The sequence below is a fragment of the Indicator indicator genome, chromosome 24 (assembly GCF_027791375.1).
Source record: "Indicator indicator isolate 239-I01 chromosome 24, UM_Iind_1.1, whole genome shotgun sequence".
Classification (NCBI taxonomy): Eukaryota; Metazoa; Chordata; class Aves; order Piciformes; family Indicatoridae; genus Indicator; species Indicator indicator.
Window position 1 is genome coordinate 6,549,252 of NC_072033.1, and position 23,193 is coordinate 6,572,444.

The 23,193-nt window shown below is 38.2% G+C and overlaps 1 protein-coding gene across 2 annotated transcripts; it reads left to right on the forward strand.

The window, feature by feature from the left end:
* The first annotated feature begins 2,149 nt into the window (after positions 1–2,149).
* Positions 2,150–22,735, forward strand: CSE1L (chromosome segregation 1 like). 2 transcript variants are annotated; one of them, XM_054391770.1, is made up of 24 exons: positions 2,150–2,234; positions 2,743–2,885; positions 5,292–5,393; positions 5,851–5,996; positions 6,313–6,403; positions 6,656–6,763; positions 7,658–7,750; positions 8,919–9,086; positions 9,183–9,312; positions 10,000–10,065; positions 11,859–12,061; positions 13,372–13,456; positions 14,171–14,232; positions 14,981–15,117; positions 15,254–15,357; positions 15,911–16,008; positions 16,882–17,032; positions 17,523–17,731; positions 18,448–18,545; positions 18,753–18,838; positions 19,932–20,013; positions 20,459–20,605; positions 21,487–21,718; positions 22,396–22,735. In XM_054391770.1, exons 1-24 carry the CDS (start codon positions 2,150–2,152, stop codon positions 22,483–22,485), a joined length of 2,916 nt encoding a protein of 971 aa, XP_054247745.1. In that variant the 3' UTR covers positions 22,486–22,735. The 2 variants fall into 2 exon arrangements, with proteins under 2 accessions (XP_054247745.1, XP_054247746.1); XM_054391771.1 differs by lacking the exon at positions 8,919–9,086.
* The last annotated feature ends 458 nt before the right edge of the window (positions 22,736–23,193 follow it).

A 23,193-nucleotide genomic window follows, 5' to 3' on the forward strand; every position in this document is an offset into this window, starting at 1 on the left:
GTGTGCTGGACTGCGGCGCTGAAGGGCGGCTATGTGGGCCCCATGGGGTAGTAAGAGCGGGAGACAGCCACGCTGTGCCTGGGCCTGGAGGGCTCCGCTCCCCGTCCCCGCTGCGGAACTCCGGGCTGCCGCCTTTGGGCGATAGGGAAGTGAGTGGGCATTCGGGGGGGGTGTGATGGGTACTCGCTCCCGTGCTTGTCTGCCGACCCCTACGGTGTGGCGAAGTAGCAAGTGAGTGCAAAGATCCTCGGTTTGGTGTAAAGACATTTTTTCCTGTAAAATCTGGACCGTAAACGTTTTTAGACGTGCACGTTGCTTGGTAAATACTGTGAATGAATGCGGGAACAGTTCTATCAAGTTCTTCACAGTGTAAGGCTCAGAGGGCAGCCAGGTTGGTATTCTGTCACTGTGATTGAAGTAGTTCATGCATTAAGCATAGTCTGTGGGTTCTCTTAAGGAAGCATGTGTCACAACACAGCAAAAAGCATCCTATCACCTTGGCAAGTACCACCACTTTTTTATAGTGAAAAACAAATCGATAACTAGAGGAAGAGAAAGAAGTAAGACTAATTAGGTAGCAAGTGAAAGCATCCTTTTGTGTGATGGAATGAGTAGAAGATTCAGATGTCTGCATTTGGCCTTCAAAGTAAACACACAGCTTGAGGTGTGCTTTTACATAGAACCCTGTATTACAGATTGTGTGAGGTATTTGTAAAAGGCCACTCAAGATTGTCAGTCTCCTCTTCCAGTTTGGTTTCCCATTTGAGTCGAGTTTAGTCTCTGTAAATGATTTCTGCACAGATTTACACCTCAACCCTACAAATTCCCTGGAGCAGATTTTTTTAATTATAGAAGATTTAGTTTCAACATCATCATAATGATGCATGAGGCCATTTTGTAAGGTAGAAGAGCCAGCTATTGCTGGTGCTGTTTGCTTTTTGCAGTACTTTATTTGGCTTTTGTTGGTTGATGTGAGCAAGACTACAGATGAGTAAACCCCTTAAAGGGCAGGGGAGTGATAAACGTGGGGCAGGACTCTTTAGGTGAATTTTTAGAGTTTTTTTGAAAAACACATTGGAATCTCAATTACTGATCTAACACAAGAGGAAACTTCTTGTCTTTTTCAATGATGTAGATGTAGTTAAATAAAAATGGTGTCATTGAAACTCAATACCTTTGCATGTGTGCTTAAATAGAAACTGTATTTATCATGCTGATAATCAAGATAAATCTGAAGAGGGACAGACAAATTTCAGTCTGTCTTACTGGTTAGAAACTCCAGAACAGAAACGGAAATTTTTGCTTTCCCATTACTTCAGGAGTGAGTGAGCTGTGCTGCTGGTGGTGGTAAGAATGGATCATGACACCCTGAGCAGCAACATGTCCGTTAAAGTGTGTCTTGCTGCCTTTTTAATGTTACTGTAGTTTTAATTATTTCAATTAAAGCTGCAAAGTTAATATATCGCAGTGGTAAGTATGAGCATATGTGTGGGAGGATTACTAGAGAGGAATAATTTAGACTTATTGCACAGGGTTATTCTGTAATAAGTATTGCCATTTAAATTTAACTCCCACCCCAATCTAAATTAATTCTGCAGAGTGGACAAGCCCTCTGGCTTTGCACAGTATTTTGTCTCTTTATAAGAAATTAATTTTCTGTTGAGACTTTTCTCTCATAAAAAAGTATTTATTTTTAAACAAATCTTGACTAATAGTTGTTCTGTTTACAGTTACACAGGGCAGGACTGCGCAGCTCTTTCAACCAGAACAGGTTTTTGGAGCTGGCAACAGTTCTCAAAAGCAAAACCAAACTGTTTTCAAGCTGTTGTCTTGAAAGGGCAAGAGATCATCTCTGGGCTGTATCTGGTTCTTGGTTAGCTGAATGTGTGATCCTGTTCTAGGAGCTTAGTTTCAATAAACAAGATAATAACAGTTCCATGATTTGAAGAAATTGAATGTTTTGTGCTTGGTGCACCCTACTTGTTTTATTGAGTGAAGTGCATGAAGTAGGACCATACTTTATGAGGTGTAGTCAGAGCTGATGTGCGTGTTTTGTGGAATCCAGGTCTACGTGTGTAGCTTACAGGATGGATTTTCTGATTTGTACTTAACATCAAAAAACTACTTGTGGGTTTTAGGTTCTGCCAAAATGGAGCTGAGTGATGCCAATTTACAGACTTTAACTGAGTATCTGAAGAAAACATTAGATCCAGATCCTGCTATAAGGCGTCCTGGTAAGTGATTCTCAGAAGCGCCCCCAAAAAGTTCACTCTCTTGGCTCCTTTGTCTGTGTATAGCAAACTTCAGAGACTCTATGCAATAACCTCTTTGCAGAAGCTCTCAGTATGTTTTTAAAAGAACAACAAAAGGATGGTTGTAAATCTGTTCAGTTTGGGTTTTGTAATTTTGTTTTCCTGTATTGGTGATTTTTTTGGTACTGTTATTTAAAACAGTGTTGTTGTTCACATTAAAGCAGGATTTACTTCTAGCAGGTTATGGCTTTTAAAAGCCACGAGGAGGCAATATTTCACCATCCTGCGTTGAACTGAGAAGTTTTGTTAGCAGCAGAAGCATTGAAAGAGCTTGGTGTTAAAGAAGCTGCAATACCTTTCGTCAGACTTGTTTTGTGTTTCTGTCCTTGTGAAACTCTGGGAAAGTGTTCATGTGTTATTTTAAACAGACACTTGTTCCCATTGGAAACATCAGTTGAGCTTTTGCTAACCTTGGTATATTCTCTTACAGCGGAGAAGTTTCTGGAGTCAGTTGAAGGAAGCCAGAATTATCCCTTGTTACTCTTAACACTGCTGGAGAAATCACAAGAAAATGTCATCAAAGTTTGTGCATCTGTAACCTTCAAGAACTACATCAAAAGGAACTGGAGAATTGTAGGTATCCAGCTTAGTGGTTGTGCTAAAATTGAATAACTGTTTTAAGGTACAATAAGGTATTCTTAAGTAACCTTGAAGAAGGGGTGTATGTCTGTAATCTGTGAAAGAGTCGTTCTGAGATCGTTCGGAGAACAATGACAGGGTGTAATTTACTGATGAGGGCCTAAAACCTGGACCTTAGAGTAAATTATATTAAAAAGAAGAAGAGATGGGCGATAAAATGATGAACAAATAGTTTCTATTCATATTTTGCAGAAGCACAGTATTTAAGGCTCATTTAACTAGTAGTATTTAAACTAAAATAGCTATGTTTGTACACACAGGCTGGGCAGTGTGGCCTGTCCCTATTGTCATAGTGTTACAAACTGATCCAAGCCAGCACTGCAGCTGAAAGTGATGATCCGAGCTTCTTTTTCATCTGAGTGCTCCTGGGACATAGAGTGGTGTGGGGCAGTTTATTTCAGTGGCCTTGACAGTTTAACACAGGTATTTGTAGACAGCAAATAGAACTGTTGCTATTTAATCCCATTTTATCCTTTGTTTTGAAGGGCTCAAAACCATTTTTGATTCAGAGCTTACAGCATTCATGAAATTTATGTTAGTAAGTATTACATTTGAAAGCTCAAGTCCTTCAGTGAAGAGAGGTTCTAATTAGTACTGCATATACTGTTTCTCACTGAAAATATTTATTGTATCTGATAGGTATCAAATGTATAATATTGCTTTACTACAGGGAAGCTGAGTAGTATTTAATCATTACATCTTAGCTGATATCTATTTACAAATATGCATGGGATTTTTTTCCCTTCACACTAAGTGATAGCAGTCCTACATCTGGTTATGTTTAATAAGCTCACCTCATTTAGTCTGGCACTTTCTGTAACTTTGTTTCTGTAGTAGTGTGTTAGCAGTCATTTGTCCCAAACTGCATCTGTATTTGTAGTGTACTGTAAGTAGAAATAATGTTACAGAAAAATCTTTAAGTGGCTTTGTTTTTATGGATTGCTGATGTCATTCAGGATGAGATTTTGTTTGGGCGTAGGTGGAGATGCTATGCAGAAAATGCATCCAGAGGGCTGTTATGATTGCTATGTGGCTTCAAGCCACATTATTTTGTCCAAAATTAGTGTGCATTTCAAGGGCAGCTGTATGAACAGAAAATACAGCTATAAGGCTGACTTACCTGGATCACGTGGTTTAATCTAGCAGCCTTGAACATGACTGATATAGAACTGTGGAATTAGAACAGTTTTGCCTCTTCAAGAACTTTGGTGAGCCTGGAGAGCCAGATGTACAGGGCACTTCAGGAGTGAAGGAGGAATTTGTTTTTTCTGATCAATTTTTAAACATGTACAGAATACTTATCTGTGTGGTGCCTTTCATGTCTTGGCAAGGGCTGTGTGGAACCTCATGGCATTGCCCTTGGTCTGTTGATCCAGCCTGTCCAGATCCCTGTGTAGAGCCTCCCTACCCTCCAGCAGAACAACACTCCCACCCAACTTAGTCTCCTCTGCAAAATTCCTGACAGTGCACTCAATTCTCTTGTCCAGATTGTTGATAAAGATACTAAACAGGACTGAGCCCTGGGGAGTGACTGGGGCTACAGGTCAGCATAACTTTAAATTTGAAGTGGCTAATTTTATGAGAAGGTGATGAAGGGAAGATGAGGGAGGGTGGTAGTGCCATCTGGTTTAAGGCATTTTAAGATCATTGAATTACTCTCTGAAGGTGCTTACCACTGAATTGCTGGACAATGTATGGGTTTCTGAATTTCAGTGCTGTCATCACAGTCTGTTACTATCACTACTGTCACTGGACAATAGCAACATTATTTCATATCTTTAGTAGAAATTTTGTTATTTACTGCCACTTGGCACTACTGACTGACTAGATTCAGACCCAATTGATAATTTGAACTGATTGGATAGCTCTTAAAGTCAATGTTGCAGTTTCAACTGTGTAACCTGCATCTTCATGTACGGTTTCTAGACAGTATGGCTTGAGACAGCTTGCAGAAAATAAGTCTTTGAGGTTGGCAGAAGTAAGGACAGAGATGTGATTTGGTGTGGTGGAAGAAGAGACTGTTGGTTAAACATAGGTATATTATTGGTGTGTGCAGCCACCCTTAACTACTGCTGAATTGCTGATTGGAGGAGTCAGTATTGGAAAAGGAGAAAAAGCTAGTTCAGGGTTCTACACAAAGATGCAATTTCTTTCAGCTCTTTTCAGGTACTACTGTTACAGGTTCACTGTAGGGAATATCTCTAACAGATCTCTTAGTTTCTTTAACAGTGTAACAGTTAGATAAATCAGTATAAGCAAATGGTTTCTGAAATGCTAACTATCTCTTGTTGTCTGGAGTGTACTGATATGTGCATAACTCAATTATTCTTTCAATTTTAGGTTGAGGATGAACCGAACAAAATCTGTGAATCAGACAGGATAGCCATTAAAGCCAACATAGTGCCCTTGATGCTTAGCAGCCCAGAACAAATTCAAAAGCAGGTAACATGTCCATTTCTGGTTGTGTTCATCAGACTTCTGGAGTGTTTTAAGCACGTCTAGAGGCTGTGGTTATTGGCAGAGCTCAATTCCCTTACTAATGAGGTCATCTCAATCCAAATATCTTGGTAGTATGTTATAGCTGCTTCTAACAGTACTTTCATTTTTTGGTATTTTTTTTTTTTACAGGGAATTATTTTATACTCTTAACAGCTGAATTCTAGTATTAGGCAGTTCAATATAGTAATTCTAGCAAGGGATATTGTGTGTACACATTGAATTTAAAGTGAAATTTATTTGTACTGGGAAGAAGTAGATCTCTAACCTAGCGATTTATTAATCTGACCGCTAAAAGAAGCATTTTTTCAGATATTTGCAACATCTGCCACAACTGTTGTGTCTTTTGTAGTGAGGAGCCTACTCACTGTTAAATCATGTAATGGTTGTGCTTCCTTCCCAGTTAAGTGATGCCATTAGTATTATTGGTCGGGAAGACTTCCCTCAGAAATGGCCAGACTTGCTGACAGAAATGGTGAATCGCTTCCAAAGCGGAGACTTCCACGTCATTAATGGAGTCCTTCGCACTGCTCACTCTTTGTTTAAAAGGTAATGGAAGTCAGGGAGTTAATACATGGATTGTAAAAGTTCTGTTCCACTCTTAAGTTTTTACCATTAGACTTGATTTTGTAGATCTACAAAGTCTGCAGCTGTGGCTGCTTCTTACGCTTATTGACGTTGTAATAACACTTTAAGTGGTTGTCAAAATGTACACTTTGATCTTGAACTATGCTTTTTAGATCTTGTTTACTTGACAGTATTTTTTTCAAGGTTCAGAGGAAAGAATTAATTGCATGCAAGTTAATTGGATAAGAAATGTGAGGGCTGTATTCCATTTTTGCTGTATTTCTCTTTCATTTGTCAGGTACCGCCATGAATTTAAGTCAAATGAATTATGGTCAGAGATCAAACTTGTCCTTGATGCCTTTGCTTTGCCCTTGACAAATCTCTTCAAGGTATTTCTTGTTGAATCATTTCTAAAACAAGTTGAACACTGTGAATTGCTCATTGTGCATGTCTGTAAAATGAAAATTTGAGAACAGTTGCTTTGAAACTCTTCATGACGTTCAAGCTAAAGTCATGAAGGACAGATAGGGGGAGGAAAATGAACTGTGTTTTCTGTTTCAAATTAAAAAGAAAAGTTACATTACACTTTTCAGTACCTCTTGACAATGTGTCACCTGACTGAATCTTCTGTCTTTTTCTAGGCAACTATTGAACTTTGCAGCACACATGCCAATGATGCTAGTGCTTTGAAGGTTCTCTTTTCTTCTCTCATTCTAATTGCGAAGCTGTTCTACAGTTTAAATTTTCAGGTGAATCTCCTCCTTCTTCTAATAGTTCTGCTTTGATCTCGGAAAGTTGTTGTGCTCTTACTTACAGAATCCACTTAGGGCAGCCTCTAAGGCCCTGCTTTATTCCAAAAATAAAAGTTTACAGTCTGCATCAATACTGGAGTAAAGGTACAGTAAGGATGGAGTTAACTGACATGTTAGCTTGGCCCTATCTAAATGAGTTCAAGAGAGTCTAAACTCCTGTCATAGCAAGGAGGTGTTGTATGGGTAGCTCTTACAGTAAGAGTGAGCTGTGAGAGTGAGAACTCAAATGCCTTAGCTTGTACTCACTGTGCTTCTTTATAAATACATCTGTACTGATAGGAACTCAGTTAAAACTAGTAGCTCCGTACCCTGCAAGTAATTCTGGTAGCAGTGTTTTTTTGTTTTCAAATCAGATCTAAATTTCTAGCATTATTAAATAAATACACTATATCAAAAAAACAGTAAAAATCGGCGTTAAGGTAACATTTATTCAACATCTCAACACAAACCTGAGTCTGTAAAGTGTGATGATCATGCCTTTGATTGCTTGGGCTGTGCTTCCATAGCAGGCAAAAGAGCAAGTTGGAGCTGAGAGAGAGTCGTGCTTTCTTGCTCTTGGAGTAAGAGGCAATAAGGTTCTTTCTTTAGAAAACTGTAGGCTGTGTAGAGTGTAAGCAACTAATTTATTTGGAAATAGGGTTTTCCAAAACCTCTTTGGAGGGTTTTCATTTGAGAGGAGGAAAAGGATAGTGTTTCATTTTGAAGATTATTTTCCATACTTTGTTGTTCCTCAGTAAATTAAAAGGTGGATACACACTGCTTACTATGTAGCTATGCTATCTAAGATTGCAAACAGAAATTAATACATTGATTTATGCTTTTCCTTTGCAGGATCTTCCTGAGTTTTTTGAAGATAACATGGAAACATGGATGACAAATTTTCATAGTCTTTTAACTTTAGATAATAAACTTTTGCAGACTGATGTAAGTACTGCGTAAAGCTCCTGGTTTGCATCTGTGTGGTGGAGAGGGCTGACTGAAAACTTAGGTCTGACTCTGAACAGTGCAATGTTTTCTTTGTTGGGTCAACTGTAAGGAAGTTGAGTTTAAGAGAAGTTGTCTAAGAAATTTGAGGTGCAGTTCTTGAAGTTGTATCTCAGATGCAGGTATATCCAGCTGTGCACAGAAAGCAAATTATGGATGCTCATCAGCTTTGAAGGACATCTGCTGAAGTAACCTGTTCATTAGAGAGTCGCAGCACCCAGGTTTTCTATACCTTTCAGCTAGTTCATGCAGTGAATTCTAGAAAACAGGGTGTCTTAAAGAGCTTGAAACAGCTGCAGATGAAAGGATAGAAGACATGGCAGCCCAAAGTACTTTAGCATCTGCTGTCTTTGTCTAACTGTAGGAATTGGTAGTTTAGTGGATGATAGGTGATACTAAGTCATCGAAGCTAACATTTTATGTGTGCTTTCTGCATTCTGAATTTTGATCTACAGCTACACTGCAATAACTTGCCACAAGAGGGAGCCCAAGAAACTCTGTAGGCACAGGGAGGCACATGAAGTGTATCCTGTGCTAAGAGTTTCACGGTTGTTTTAGGGTAATGCTGCTGCTGAAAGTAGTTTTGCTGCTCTTTTCTCTGTTCTTGTCAGTGAACTGAGTCAAGAAATGATATGCATTAAAACTGAAAGATGGGGATTGGAGAGAGGGAGGGGAGACACTACTGGAATGGTGTTTGGGATTTTTTTCCTTTGTGGTTTCACAGGCATCTCTGCTGGTGTGGGAAAGGGGAGTGAGCTATTTTTACAACTGTTCCAATTTGAAGTAGTAAGATGCAATGCTTTCTAAGCACATTTTTTCAATGTCTTGCGTTGTCTTTTTCCTATTACATTTGTAAATTAATTTTATGTCAAACTTTATCAGGTTTAGCTTTCATATGAAATGTATGTATGATTTATAACTCACACTGCAGTTCCACTACAAATCAGCAAAATACAGCCATTCTAGGGACGTGAGAGTAATTTCTTTCAGCTGTTTAGAACATGGTAAAATAATTGTGTAAATATATCCTTCAGATCTGTCGATACTTGGAATATTTAAATAGTGTTGAAGTTTGGATGCTTAAGTTCTTTGTTTTGTTTTATGTGAGGATGAAGAGGAAGCTGGATTACTGGAGCTCTTGAAATCACAAATTTGTGATAATGCTGCTTTATATGCTCAAAAATATGATGAAGAATTCCAGCCCTACCTACCACGTTTTGTAACAGCAATCTGGAATCTGTTAGTAACCACAGGCCAGGAAGTGAAATACGACTTAGTAAGTTGTTACAAACTGACCTTGTCGAGTTTAATAATGAATTACAAATCGGTCAGTCCTGCTAAAGCTGTGTGTGTTCTGTTTGTGTTGTTCTAGCTGGTTAGTAATGCAATCCAGTTTCTGGCCTCAGTTTGTGAGAGACCACACTACAAGCATCTGTTTGAAGACCAGAATACATTGACAAGCATCTGTGAAAAAGTTATTGTACCCAATATGGAATTTAGAGGTAATGTTTTTCATCTTTCAAAAAGACAATAAAATCTAGCTGTAACTACAATAATCTTTTGCTTTGCAGGACGAAGTATTGAAAATTACCTCTTGTTTATTTAAGTGCTAGTTTAAAATTCCAAGTTCCTACAACAGATTGCTCTTCTGTGGGCTTTGGAAGAACTGTGTGAACACATGTAATAATATTTATGTCTCTTTGGAATCTCAAATTGGAAAAATGCAGGAAGTTAGGTCATGTGCCAACAATAACTTCACGTTTCATGATTAAGAAAGTAATTCAAAGAGTCTGATTTAGGCATGAATATGAGGCCTGCTAAATTGTAGTGCCTATTTCTCCACATTTTGTTGGGCTTATATTGACATAGGTGTATAAAACAGGGTGAAGATGTATTGCAGAGATAAGAGGCTTCTCTCTACGTCTTTGACTCTGGAAGCCTCTTTAAATACAGTTCAGTGTTTTATATGTCTTGTCTTTTTTTGTCTTTTTTTAAATCAGGAGTACATCAACTCACAAGTATGAAAGGAACAAGCTAAACATTCTGGACTGGCGGGATTTTTCTGATTATTTTTTAAAGCTATAAAGAATACTTGGAAAAAAATAGCAAGCTGCAAATACATGTTTTTACCTTAAAAAAAGAGACTAGAGAGCTCAATATTTAAACTTTGTTGCATTTTATCTTTTCAGCGGCCGATGAAGAAGCATTTGAAGATAATTCTGAAGAATATATAAGAAGGGATTTGGAAGGATCTGGTAATCCACTGATTTATACTAAGAATACTTGGTGTTTAAATATAGCTCTAAAGAGCAGTAGCATTTTACCGAAGCTTTTATAACTTATTTTTGAAATTGGGAAGTTTTCCCCCCACCAAGAGAGTTTACCCAGTTTTTTAGCATGTCTACTGTCACAATATGCCCATCACAGTGGGTTTTTGTTCTGGGCAATATTTTTATAGGGCTTTTAAATTGATTGGATTGGTTTGTCTTCTGCTCTTCACACATATCCATTTCAGCAAATATAGCCTGTAAGTCAATGCTGAAGAGTAGCCACAGTTGTGTATTTAGTTCCTATGTGTAGAGTTTTAAATAACATGGAAAGACTGCCTGTATTTAGTAGTCTATCATGTTTAAACTGCAATTCTCACTGGTGTTGCATACAAAGCTGTGCTCAAACCAGCTGGACACCTGCCAGCCCTTGTACACCGACACTGTTCAAAGCAGTACAGTAACAGAGCTGCTTGATTTTTCTGATTGTAGCTGCCTGGTCTTGAGCTAGTTCAGAGCACAAATGGTCCAAACCTAGATCTGTATGAGGGTTCTGTATGTGCTGTTCTGTGGCACTGACATTTCACCAACTGACAATTCCTAATAGAACTAAGAATGGCAGGGGAGGGCAAACGTTTTATCATTCTTACCCAGGATTGGCTGCATTTCAGGTGTTCCTAGAGCTTTTATTTGTTAGCTATTTCTGCTTTTAAGAGAATTGAGGCAAGAACTGTATGTTTTTCATTGATTACTTTAGGAATGTCCTCTATTGCATTTAAATTGACTTGCTTTATTTTCCTTCTCTCCCTTCTGTTAGTATATTGTATTAAAGGCCAGCTGATTTTATTATTTTTTTTTTTTTTACTTACTTGAAACAAAGAATTTTTACAGGATTATATTTGGGTTTTTTTACAAACATGCACAGATTTGGTGTGGGGGGCAGCAGCCAAGCACTACACAGCAGCTTGCTTGCCCCCCACCCTTCTGCAGTGAGATGGGGAAGAGAACAGGAAGAGTGAAAGTGAGAAGACTCCTGGACAGAGAGATAAAGACAGTTTTAAGTGAAAGAAAGAGGACAGGTGGGGGGAGGTGGTGAGTCAGTGACTCACCACCTCCCACACATAGACTAGTGCCCAGCCTGTCCCTGAGCAATATCTGCCTCCCCAAAAGCCCTCTCCCATTGCTTTTTATTGCTGGGGATGATGTTACATGGTGTGGAATATCCCTTTGGTCAGTTTGGGTTAGTTATCCACACTGTGTCCCCTCCTAGCTTCTTGCCCAGCCCCAGCCTACTCACTGGGAAGACAGAAAAAGAGAAAGCCTTGACACTGTGCAAGCACTCTTCAGCAACAGCCAAAACACTGGGGTGTTACCAACAGTTTTAGTCACCAGTGCAAAACACAGCACCATCTGGGCTGCTATGAAGAAAATTAACCCCCTCCCAACCAGACCAGTATGCGTGGGTTCATAAATGTCAAGGTGGTGAAAAGCTTCCCCCTGTGTGATTTCTGCACCTTTCTTTAGAGGACAGCAAACCCTGTCATTGCACATGCAGTATTGGAAGGTGTCCATTCTTCTTTTTGTGTACAAATAGTAAAAGACACAAGTGTATTCCTGTGCTCCAGTGGGGAGGATTGAAATAATTAACATAAGGTATGGCTATATTGTAAGAAGCTGTATATTATTGTTGATTATTATCATTATTTTGTTGTTTATTCTGTTTATTAATATGAAAAGCTGTGTACTTTCTCATATCTAAAGAATCTTTGGTCCTCCTGCAGATATTGACACCAGACGCAGAGCAGCTTGTGATCTAGTCAGAGGCTTGTGCAAATTTTTTGAAGGACCTGTGACAGGGATTTTTTCTGGGTATGTTAATTCTATGCTGCAAGAATATGCAAAGAATCCATCTGTTAACTGGAAGCACAAAGATGCAGCTATTTACCTTGTTACGTCTTTGGCATCCAAAGCTCAGACACAGAAGGTACTTTTACATTCTCTTCCTTTTAATCCATGTGCATTCAAGTATTACAGTGTATGTGAGGACTGCAGTTCATTTTATGCTGCTTCAGAATGGCAGTAACTGCATTTGTAGTAGTTTAATGCTGGTGAGATTACAGCATTAAACTACTGTACACCATTACATAACGCTATAACAGGTGGTAATTTGGTGGTATCTGATCTTGGGGTAGGCTGGGCAATGTCAACAACCACATGTGACCTTTTGGCAGGTCTTACTAGCATGTGTGAAGCAGCAACATGAGTTTGGGTTGAGAACCTCTGAGCTTTTCAGTAGTACTGAACCATGGAAGACCCAGTTCAGCTTTGCAAAACGTGATTAGAAGTGTCAAGCAGACTAGAAGGAATCTAAGTGACTCTTACAGTTCTTCTCAGTGCATTTCCCAATGTTTCCTGGTCGTTGAGTGTTTATGGTTTGGAAATGGCACGTGCATGCTCATGATGGCTGGAAATGGATCTCTGGGGGAAAGCAGCTAACTGGCTGGATACACTGGAAGGCCACACCTCAACTAGACTTTGGAAACAGTACCATTGTATGAAAGGTTTTAATGTACTAGTAAGTATTTAAAGTGTATTGCAGTTCAGATCTCTGTAGCTTTACAAGCCAGAGTTGAGGCAAACACAGTAAAATATGTTATACAGTATCTTTGTGCAGTGTTGCTGAAGGCTCTCAGTCTTTCCTGAGACTCTGACTGTGTGCCACTGCAGAGCAGTTGCTGGTAATAGTGATATGTAGTGGGAACCAGTCTCCTAGCAATTAGAAATCTGCTAAGTTGCACATCTCTTCAGGTGCTATATTTAAATATAAATATGGGGATAACATCAGTTACAACACTTGACTGATAAACATCCATCTGAAAATGCTGTTTCAAAATTTAGTTGCATTTTTCATAAAAGAAAACTTTCAGTCATTCTTTTGCTGCTCTAATTCAGAATTGGAATTTGGATACTAAACTTTTGTCAAAGGACTATCACAAAGGTACCAAGTTAGTAAGATGCTGGTGTTTTCTATCTAAGATGGTGGTTAATTATTAGTGTGTTACAGGCTATTTATTATTCAACTCAGAGCTGATAACTTTGAACCTCAGTAGTGCCAGAGCTGAAACATTAAGAAGAAGGAATCGGATGGCTCTGCTAAAGATCCATTTTCAAAAACCCCATCACGTGCATGCACACTTTAATTCCTTTTATTAAAAGCACTTTAAAAATGAGTACTAAGAGTAGCTGAACATCAACATGTAAAAACAGAGTTGGTTTTGGGTTTTGTTTTTCTAGCATGGAATAACACAAGCCAATGAACTTGTCAACCTGACAGAATTCTTTGTGAATCACATTCAGCCTGATTTAAAGTCTGCTAGTGGTAAGTTACCATAATTTGGGTATGAAATTTTTGGTCTTATATGTAGAACCCTGCTAGTGACCATTGTTTCTCGAGGTGCTCGTATATCATAACTCCTGAGACACCTGGCCCATGGGAAGTAATTCAGATCTGTTTGCCTGACCATGGCTGAGCTTTTAAACAAAAGTGGATTGCCACAATGCTATCTGCAAGACCAAAGCACACACACACACATGGGTGCTATCAGCTACATGCTTAAACTTGTTGAATCAAAGTCATTATGTTTCTGTATTTGAGACCTTACGCAATCTTCTATGCTATACAAACCCCTGGGAAGTTAGAGCCTTGCAGGCTGGGTCAGAGCCTGTATCAGCCCATGTTGATGAGATTACAGATGTCTGGATTTAACCCATGTCATTTATTTTGTGCTTCAACAATTATGACATTTGGAACATAGTGGGTTGTCTTGGAATATATAATTGGATACTGCTAACATTTGAGCCAGAAGGGGAAATAGGTGAAAAGGTTGGACATTTAATGGTGCTGGGGTGTGATTTGTACCTAGAAGTGACAGTCTGTCTTCCAGTGTTCATACAGAAATGCAGGAACTAAGCAATGTAGAAAAATATTGTGTGTATTGTTTTGGAGGGGAAAAATCATGCTTATACTATGTAGAAGGGTGACATTATGTGATATGAAAAGTAGCAATAAGATTTGCATATTTTTCTATTGCAGTGAATGAATTCCCTGTGCTAAAAGCAGATGGTATCAAATATATCATGATTTTTAGAAACCAAGTAAGTTTTTCTTTTATTCTTCTGGTTAAAACATATTGTAGTTTGTTACTTTGTACTTGCCAAGCCTAATTTATATCTTACTTGGCCATATGTTAACTCAACAGGTGTTTGATAGTCATATCTAACACTTCTTGCTGAAATTTTAGTTTTGCAAGTAAATGATATTGTTATAAATAATATCCAATTAACATGTAGTCTATATGCTATCCATATGCTTTGGGAGCAGTGAACATCTTAGCATGCTTAGTTCTGTGACATACTCAGGCTTCTTTTAAGTGAATGTGAGTCTAAATATACTTGACTGCTCCTACCATCGTAGTAGTTGTTAATGAGTTCAGCAACTTCGTTCTTTGTCTTTTCTGATTTGTGACATGCAGTGAGAAAAGATAGTGTTACTTCTAAATTTTAGACTACATTTATTTATCTCTTATTAAAAATCTGTGTGGGTGGTTTTTTTTTTTTTTAAGATTGATATTTTTTAATTGCCTGTTAAGACATGGTAAAATGGAAAAAGAATATATGCACTTACTGTCTGTCCATTGTAACATTGATGTTTGGGGGAAATACAGAAGAGATGACAGAAACAGGTGCTTCTTAGTTGTCAAGGTGTGATTTAGCAACTGGAGGAGCCTTCTAAGATTTCTTCCTCTGCCAGTTTGTGGCTCATACTCTCAGTGGTTTTGCTCTAGTGTGGAACCATCTGTATTTTCATGTAACACATGTATAATTTGTTGCTGTATTTTTGTAGGTACCTAAAGAACAACTGTTGGTATCTATTCCTCTCTTAATCAATCATCTACAAGCAGAAAGTATTGTGGTCCATACTTATGCAGCCCATGCTCTTGAAAGACTGTTCACCATGAGAGGGACAAATAATACTACCCTGTAAGTTTTCCAGCAGAAATAAAGGCATTGCTACATAGGTTTTGTCTGTTAAGGATGAGAAATATCTTTTATTTCTTAGTTTGCAGTATTGTAAAATGCTTGAAGTTTGTGACTCTCTTACTGTTTTGATTAACAGCATTACAGCTGCAGAAATGGCACCATTTGTAGAAGTGCTATTGACAAACCTTTTTAAAGCTCTGACGCTTCCGGGCTCCTCTGAAAATGAATACATTATGAAAGGTAAAGGCTTTGAGTTCTGCATACAAGGCTACCTTTTCTAACTTGAGATAAAGGCTTAGAATTACAGGGTACTAACCTTTTGATTTGAAAAACCTCATTTATACAAACTTGCTAAAGAGTTATGCACAGCCTGCAGTCATTTACCAAGCTGTATTAAGTCATCTTTGACTAAGTTTATGGTGCCAAAGAGGGACACTAAAAATAATGGCATTGTGACAAGCTCTTTCACAAATGGTAGCACCTGGAGTCAGGACCTGAGCAGTGTCAGCAGAAGATCTGAGTGGGCTGTGAGTAATAGTACACCACGATTTGAGACGGGATACATGGTGGTCTTTGCAAAGTTGCTTGTTCTTCTGTGCTCCATCTACAGAATGGGTTCAATGAGGCTTTGCTTTATGCTCTGTCATGATTATAGATTGGTTGCTCTTCCAGCAGCTACTCTTCCTTGCTGCAAATCTGAGTTAGTAGTAAAAGGTAAAGGTTTTAAGCATATGGTGGATGACAGAAATGTTATATTTGTCTCCAGAAGATAATACTTTCAATTTATTTGCAGCCATCATGAGGAGTTTTTCTCTGCTACAAGAATCCATAATTCCATACATCCCTTCTGTCATCACACAACTTACACAGAAACTGCTGGCTGTCAGTAAGGTAAATAAACAGGCTGTTGAGCAAAATGTTCACTCTTTTCGTTTCAGAGCAGTCTCTCTAAAGATTATGTATGCCTTGTTGTTTGTGTTCTGTGAGAATACTGTAAACTGGTCAGATTTTCTGACTAAAATAAGTTAAAGCAACCTTCAGTGAAGTACCATTTTTCTTTGAGGAGTACTTGGAAATCATTCTCCCCTGCTCTCATCTGAAATTTGGAAACAGCATATGAAATCTTTTTGTAGCACTAGTTTGTTCCAATATAAATGTTTCCTTGTGCAGAGGCCACCATTAGAGTAATCTGTTTTTCTCCCAACTCCTTTATTCTCTGTCCATGAAGCTTCTGAGGCTAATACTAAATTCAGGCACAGAAATGTGGGCTTAAATTAAATTATCTTCCTACTTTTGGAGAGTAAAATTCTATAATCTTTTTCTTCAGGCTGGGCTAATATTCTGAACATTGACATTAGGGAATGCTTTAGAACACTTTCAACTATCCCAAAAAACTTTTACTATGTTTAGTTAAAACTTAGCTACAGAGCATAAGAAGTGTTCAGGATTGAAAAAGAAGAGGATTGTCCATTTTTCAGATACTTTAACATCTTTGTTGTTTATGTAGAGCTTCTGGAAAACGCTTCTCTTCATAGTATTTTGGAAAACCACCCCTCCTGTATGCTTTAAAGATTCTTGTGTTTGCTTTTATCTACAGAATTGATTGAATTAGCTTATTAATAAATAAGTTATAAGCATGCTCATTCCCGATTGCTTTTTTTAGACTTCAATACAGATTAAAGAAATCTATAAAAACCTATTTTGCTGTACGAGTGACTTGGCTGCAAGATTGGGTTGATAAATCTGTTTGTAACTTGGTTCTAGAATCCAAGCAAACCTCACTTTAACCATTACATGTTCGAATCAATATGCTTGTCAATAAGGATAACATGCAAAGCAAACCCTGATGCAGTTGGAAGCTTTGAAGAGGCTTTATTTATGGTGTTCACGGAGATACTACAGAATGATGTGCAAGGTAAATGACAATCAGTAAGTGCTTGTGCTCTCTCTCTACTATAAGTGATTTACCTCATGGCAGTTTTTCTGTAACACAGGAAATTGAAGTGAGAATGCAGCATGTTCACAGTCCTAATTAAAAACTTGTAGGAAATATCTGGGTTGTTCCATGGGGTACATCAACTGTATTAACTTAGTTGTAAAACAAACTGTGTTTTTAAAATACCTGACAATGACTACTGCAAAGCCTTTTGTTACTCTTATTATAATAAAAGTTGCTTTGTTTTCCATCTTCTGAAACATGAACAAATAGAGGAAATAGAAGACTGACATACACAATGCTTGGACATTTTTGGAATAATTAAATGTGAGAAGTGATACCTTTCTCCAAGGTTTTATTTGTTGGAATCTTTTTGATATCATACAGTTCAGTCAGTAGATACATGGTTCCTGGGAACTGACAGTGACTGTATTTGCTTGATACTGAAATGTCATCGTCTCTTTTCCAGAATTCATTCCATATGTGTTTCAAGTGATGTCCCTACTTCTAGAAATGCATAAAAATGAAATCCCATCATCCTACATGGCATTGTTTCCTCATCTACTTCAGCCAGTGTTATGGGAAAGGACAGGAAACATTCCTCCTTTGGTCCGACTCCTGCAGGCTTATCTAGAGCGGGGAGCCAATACAATAGCAAGTGCTGCTGCTGACAAAATTGTAAGTTGTGTTTAGTCACAGTGTCTGCCTCTGGACGTGTTGATTCAAGATGAAAAACGATGGGGAACTTTTACTGAATGACTGGGTTTGTGCAGAATTTGTGCTTGTACTTCAATGGTGCCTGTGTAGAAAGACAAAACGTACTGTGAATGCAGGGTTTGGGGATGCTTTGCTGTTCTGTGGGTGTGAGAAATCTGAGGTTTTCGTCCTTTTGTCAATGAACATGGAAAATTCCTGCATGTAGTTTCCGTGAGCAGAAAAGCTTCCACAGCTTTCCTGTCTGCCTCATGTTGAACACTGTGGATCAGGAAAACTCTGAGGTTCTGTTCAGAAACTTCTGTTGAGTCTTGAGGAGAATGAGGAGAAGCCAAAATGTTGGGAGAACTGAGGATTAGAGAATTCAGTGAGAGATTTATTCTGCATGCTTCTGATGCTTCTGCTTCATGGTCTGCTAGAGTCAGACTTGGTTAGACAATGCTGCTGATGAGGCAGATGTGCATGTTCAAATTTGCTTTGGTGTTCATTGCTCAAAGTTAACGTTTAAAGGAACATCATTTGCTTCTGATAGAATCTGTCTTCCTTGTCCTTAACCACAGGTTTAGGTTTACTGTAGAAGCTTTCGGCTTGGTGTATGTCTTAAATGGGCAGGGTCACTTAAATGGTAGGTCACATATGAAGAACTCTTGTATAGAGTTTTGGTTTTGCTTTGCTTGCAGCCTGGATTGTTGGGCGTGTTCCAGAAGTTGATTGCCTCTAAAGCTAACGACCATCAAGGATTCTATCTTCTAAACAGTATTATAGAGCACATGCCTCCGTGAGTATGAGTTGAAATTACATTCCAAACTAAAGTCTGTAGACTTTAATATTGGATATGTTTGAACACTTCCTAGTTAATGAATGTTTAACTACTAAAAAAGTGTCACATTTATCAGTAAAATAGAAGTGAACAATTCTACACTTGCTTTCTATGAAGTAATAAAATCCTAGCATGAACTGAGTAACTATTCTTTTAAATTTCCAGTGGATCAGTTGACCAGTACAGGAAACAAATCTTCATTCTACTATTCCAAAGACTTCAGAATTCCAAAACAACAAAATTTATTAAAAGTAAGTTCCTTGCTATATGAAAAGCTTTAGCACTGGTGGTGCCACCAGGTTAGACCATGCAGCTGTACTGAGTATCCCGTTGCGTCCGGTGACTATGAGGGTGAAGGGATACTAATGACCCAACATCAGGGACTTGCTGCATCTAGGCTGGCATCTAGGGCACGTGCCACAGCAGCTGACATTTATTTCATGAAAGCTGAAGGAATGGAACTAAAATAAGAGAGCTGTTCATTCCTTTCACTTTCTTACTCTGTGTGGTATCACTAATAATCTGAAAGTGGCTGCATATAATCTTCAGCTAATTGTGGCAAGCTTCCACTCCACACAGCGCAGTGATTCTGACCACAGTTCCTTCAGTTACATGTAGTTGTGGGTTATTACTGCTAAATACAGTGTGCATTTGTGTCCTGCCTTAATATGACTGAAATTATTGATAAGGTTTTATGTTAAATTAGCAAAGCTGTCCTGAATTATTGGAGTACATATTTTGCTTATTCCTGCTGCAACAGAAGGATTATTTCATACTGATTAAATTATTTTAATGATACTATCACTACACAAATGATGAAGTATCTATTATTTAATCCTATAAAATCTGATTAATGCCACCTGATAGGAGCAAGAATGATGGGATTCCTTATAATGATCTTCTGCAAAGAAAATGCAAATGGTGCTGTTAATGCACTGCATCTGTGCTCTGGTAGAAAGGGCACGCAGAGGGATTCATGACTGAACTGAAAAATTGCACTGCATGAAGTTTTTGACTAAGAACATCGAAGAATTCTCTTGGTCTTTAACCTGAAAAATTTGCAAATGGCTTTTCTAATGATTTATAATTGCTATAAGGGGAAAAAGGACAGCATCTTCTCTTGGTTGTCTTAACTCTGTGTTGTGGTGCATGAAAAACTCAGCAGATTTTAGGCAAACTTCCGGGTAGCAAGTTAATGAACTTTACTGAAGCTGAACATTGATAAAGGTTGCTGTTTCTGCCCCCTAGAAAAACTTGTTAGAATGTATTTGCTGGTGACTCTAAAGCTATTGTTTTCTTTTCATCTTGAGTTGTCATTTGACCTTTTTCTTGTTATTGTTACAGGTTTCCTAGTCTTCATTAACTTGTACTGCATAAAATATGGGGCTTTAGCTCTGCAGGAAATATTTGACAGCATACAGCCAAAGTTAGTATTATTTTTTATCTTATTATTGTTGCTGTTATTGTGATCATTATTATTAATACTTCTGTGTAATTTATTCTCTTAAAGTAGGAATCAGTTGTCATCTTTAGTTGTCAGCTAAAATTGCAAACTGCATGTGTCCCTAATTTGAGTAGTCAAGAGTTTCTTTTAATGTAGTTGGTTGATTTTTGTCTAGAAGTTCCTTATTGCTGGTTCAAGATATTAATCTCTTAAGGGGGTCATAAAAAGGAGAGAGTTTTTAATCTTTTCCCTTTGTGAAAAATTTGTGTGCTCAAATTTCTACTAGGTGTCCACTGTAGCAGGGCAGCATCTTAACAAATTACCTGCTTTTCTTGTTTCTGATTTTCTTTTGTCACCAAAAGGCTGATAAGGCTTTCTAAAACTTCTGTATACTTGTTTATTCATTTTTTGTTTCATGTCATAATAGGATGTTTGGAATGGTTTTGGAGAAAATTATCATTCCTGAAATCCAGAAAGTGTCTGGACAAGTTGAAAAGAAAATCTGTGCTGTTGGCATTACAAAAATATTAACAGAATGTCCTCCTATGATGGACACTGAGTACACCAAGCTGTGGTAGGTGGAACACTTCTTCAAATTCTGTTAGTGGAGCTATTTGATTTTTTTTCCTTTTGAAAATGTGAGCTATCATCAGAATACCCTCACTGACTATAGGGGGACTAGCTGACCTTGAAAGGTCCCTTCCAACCCAAGCTGTTCTGGGATTCTAGGGTTCTGTGATTTCTTCAGGCCTTTCATACCACTTCCTCTTAACAAATAAAAACTGTGTTTCCAAAGCACATGCCAGAGCTGGTTTGAGATTTTTCTGATGAGGATAGCACTGACTGGGCTAGCCTGAAGTGCATGTAAGAAAATACACTACTTCTGTTAGCTTGTATTCTTTCTGAAAAGCTAGGCCCAGTTTGGATTTATAACTGTTCTACTAGTCAGGAGACTTGAGTATACTTATAGCTTGACAGAGAGGCTGTAAGATCCTAGCTACACAGTAGAGTTTTGGGGAAAGCAACCTGTGAAGGTTGTAAGCCAGTCCAGTAGCCAGGTAGCTTGCATTTAATGGCAGTAACTGAATCCCTGAATGAGAACTTAAAATTTTCTTTTTAATATGCTTAGATAAAGGTCTTTTCCAACCAAAAGGATTCTGTGATCATCAAGTAATGGCTTTTCTTAGATACGATTCATGACAATTTGACCTGATCAAAAGTAAATACACTGTTCATGCTTTTAATATGAACACCTACATTATGCCTATAAAGTAAACAGATCCACAGTTTTTTCAAGTCCAGCTCAGACTGGGCAGTTATGATTTTAGTAGCTAAGCAAGTACCTGCAAGGGCTAAATTTGAAGGGTTCCAAGCAATGTGAACATTCTTGTAAAATATACCCTATCCTAATGTATTTTAAGCACTCCAATTTTATCCCTCTCTCTTTACATATAGGACTCCTTTGCTGCAGGCCCTCATTGGCCTCTTTGAACTGCCTGAGGATGACACTATCCCTGATGAAGAACATTTCATTGACATAGAAGATACTCCAGGATATCAGACTGCATTCTCTCAGCTGGCCTTTGCTGGAAAAAAAGAACACGATCCTGTAGGTCAAATGGTGAACAATCCTAGGATCCATCTGGCACAGTCTCTTCACAAACTGTCTACAGCGTGCCCAGGCAGGGTAGGTGACTTTTATAGATGGCTTGCTAATGTGAAATTCTGCAGGGCAGAAAGGCTGTTTGGATAGTGGGGTCAGGTCTCCTTGCTAATGCCTGATAAGCAGTGAAATGAAGTATGTCATAACCAGGATGTAAGCTAATGCTCTGTTACTATTGAATGAATTATAACTTTTGTAAGTTTTTCCCCCTAGTAACCTTAGGCTGTGTTTTCACATCATTTAGCAATATGCTTAAATATGCCATTTCTTAAATTAAAATGTAGCCTTGTCAGTATATAGCTAACCCTTGGCTCCAGTTCAGTTCTATGTACTCAGGAAATTCAGGCAACTCATGTTAAACAAGTTAGGTTTACAGTTAAATATTTTAACTCCTGGTGTCTTTGCTTTGTTCAGGATTTTGGTAAGTAAAGATTGCCTGAGAGATCAGATGTTTGCTGCATCAAGATATCTGCTTTAATAACAGAAGGGTCTCCTTACTCTTCCACTTGTGATTCAGATAAGCAGTACATAAAACTGTCAGCATCAGGAATTGCAGTTCCAGCAGCTGCTTTCACAATGAAAACTGCTGCTCTCAGGATGTTGTTTGACTTTGTACCATGTGTTGACACAGTGGTAACAGGATGTAGCAGTGGTATAACGTGTGCAGGCATTGACACTTCTGCTCTGTCATATGTTTTAAGGTTCCATCAATGCTGAGCACTAGTCTGAATGCAGAAGCGTTGCAGTATCTCCAAGGATACCTCCAAGCTGCAAGTGTGACACTGCTCTGAGTGCATATTCCACAAGCAAGATCAAAAGGTGGTTTGTTACACAGGTTGACACTGACTTTTTTTATAGCAGAGCTCAGACAAAATGAAAAATGCTACTTGAAAATATATTGCAGAATCCATCTTGTAAAAGATAAATGTGGCTTTAAGTAGAAACTGAAAGAATTTGGTGGTTTGTGGCTAACTTCCATTCCCAGTTTAATTTCAAAGGGAATAGTCATAGTGGTTTGTTATGGGTTTTATTTGAAATCTGCTTCTGCAGTGGCTGGATAACATTTTGAAACGTATGGAGAGCACTGGCTGTAGAAACTCACTTTGGTCACTAAAATTCCTTTTCATTTTGATGTTGTCCTTTGTATTTCCTTTGTCTTTCCTTAAACTTTATCTAAATTGTGAATAAATAAGAAGTACTTGTTTAAAATGCCTGTCACTGTGCGCTTACTGTTTTAGAGAATGTAGTTGGTTCAAAAAGATAATGTTTTAAACTTAGGGTAGAACATAAAATAGCGGGACTGTGAAGATTTTTTTTTTTCTTTAAGTAACAGTTTAAAATACATTGTAGGCTCATACAGAGCAAATCTAAAACTTTGGCAGAAGATCCAAAGCTCTTACCACTCGATACTCATCAACAGGTGCACCCCTTCTCTTTGAAAAAGATGTGTCAGTGTAGTGCAGTGAAAGCAAGTCACAGACCCTCCTGGAGTAGGTGTC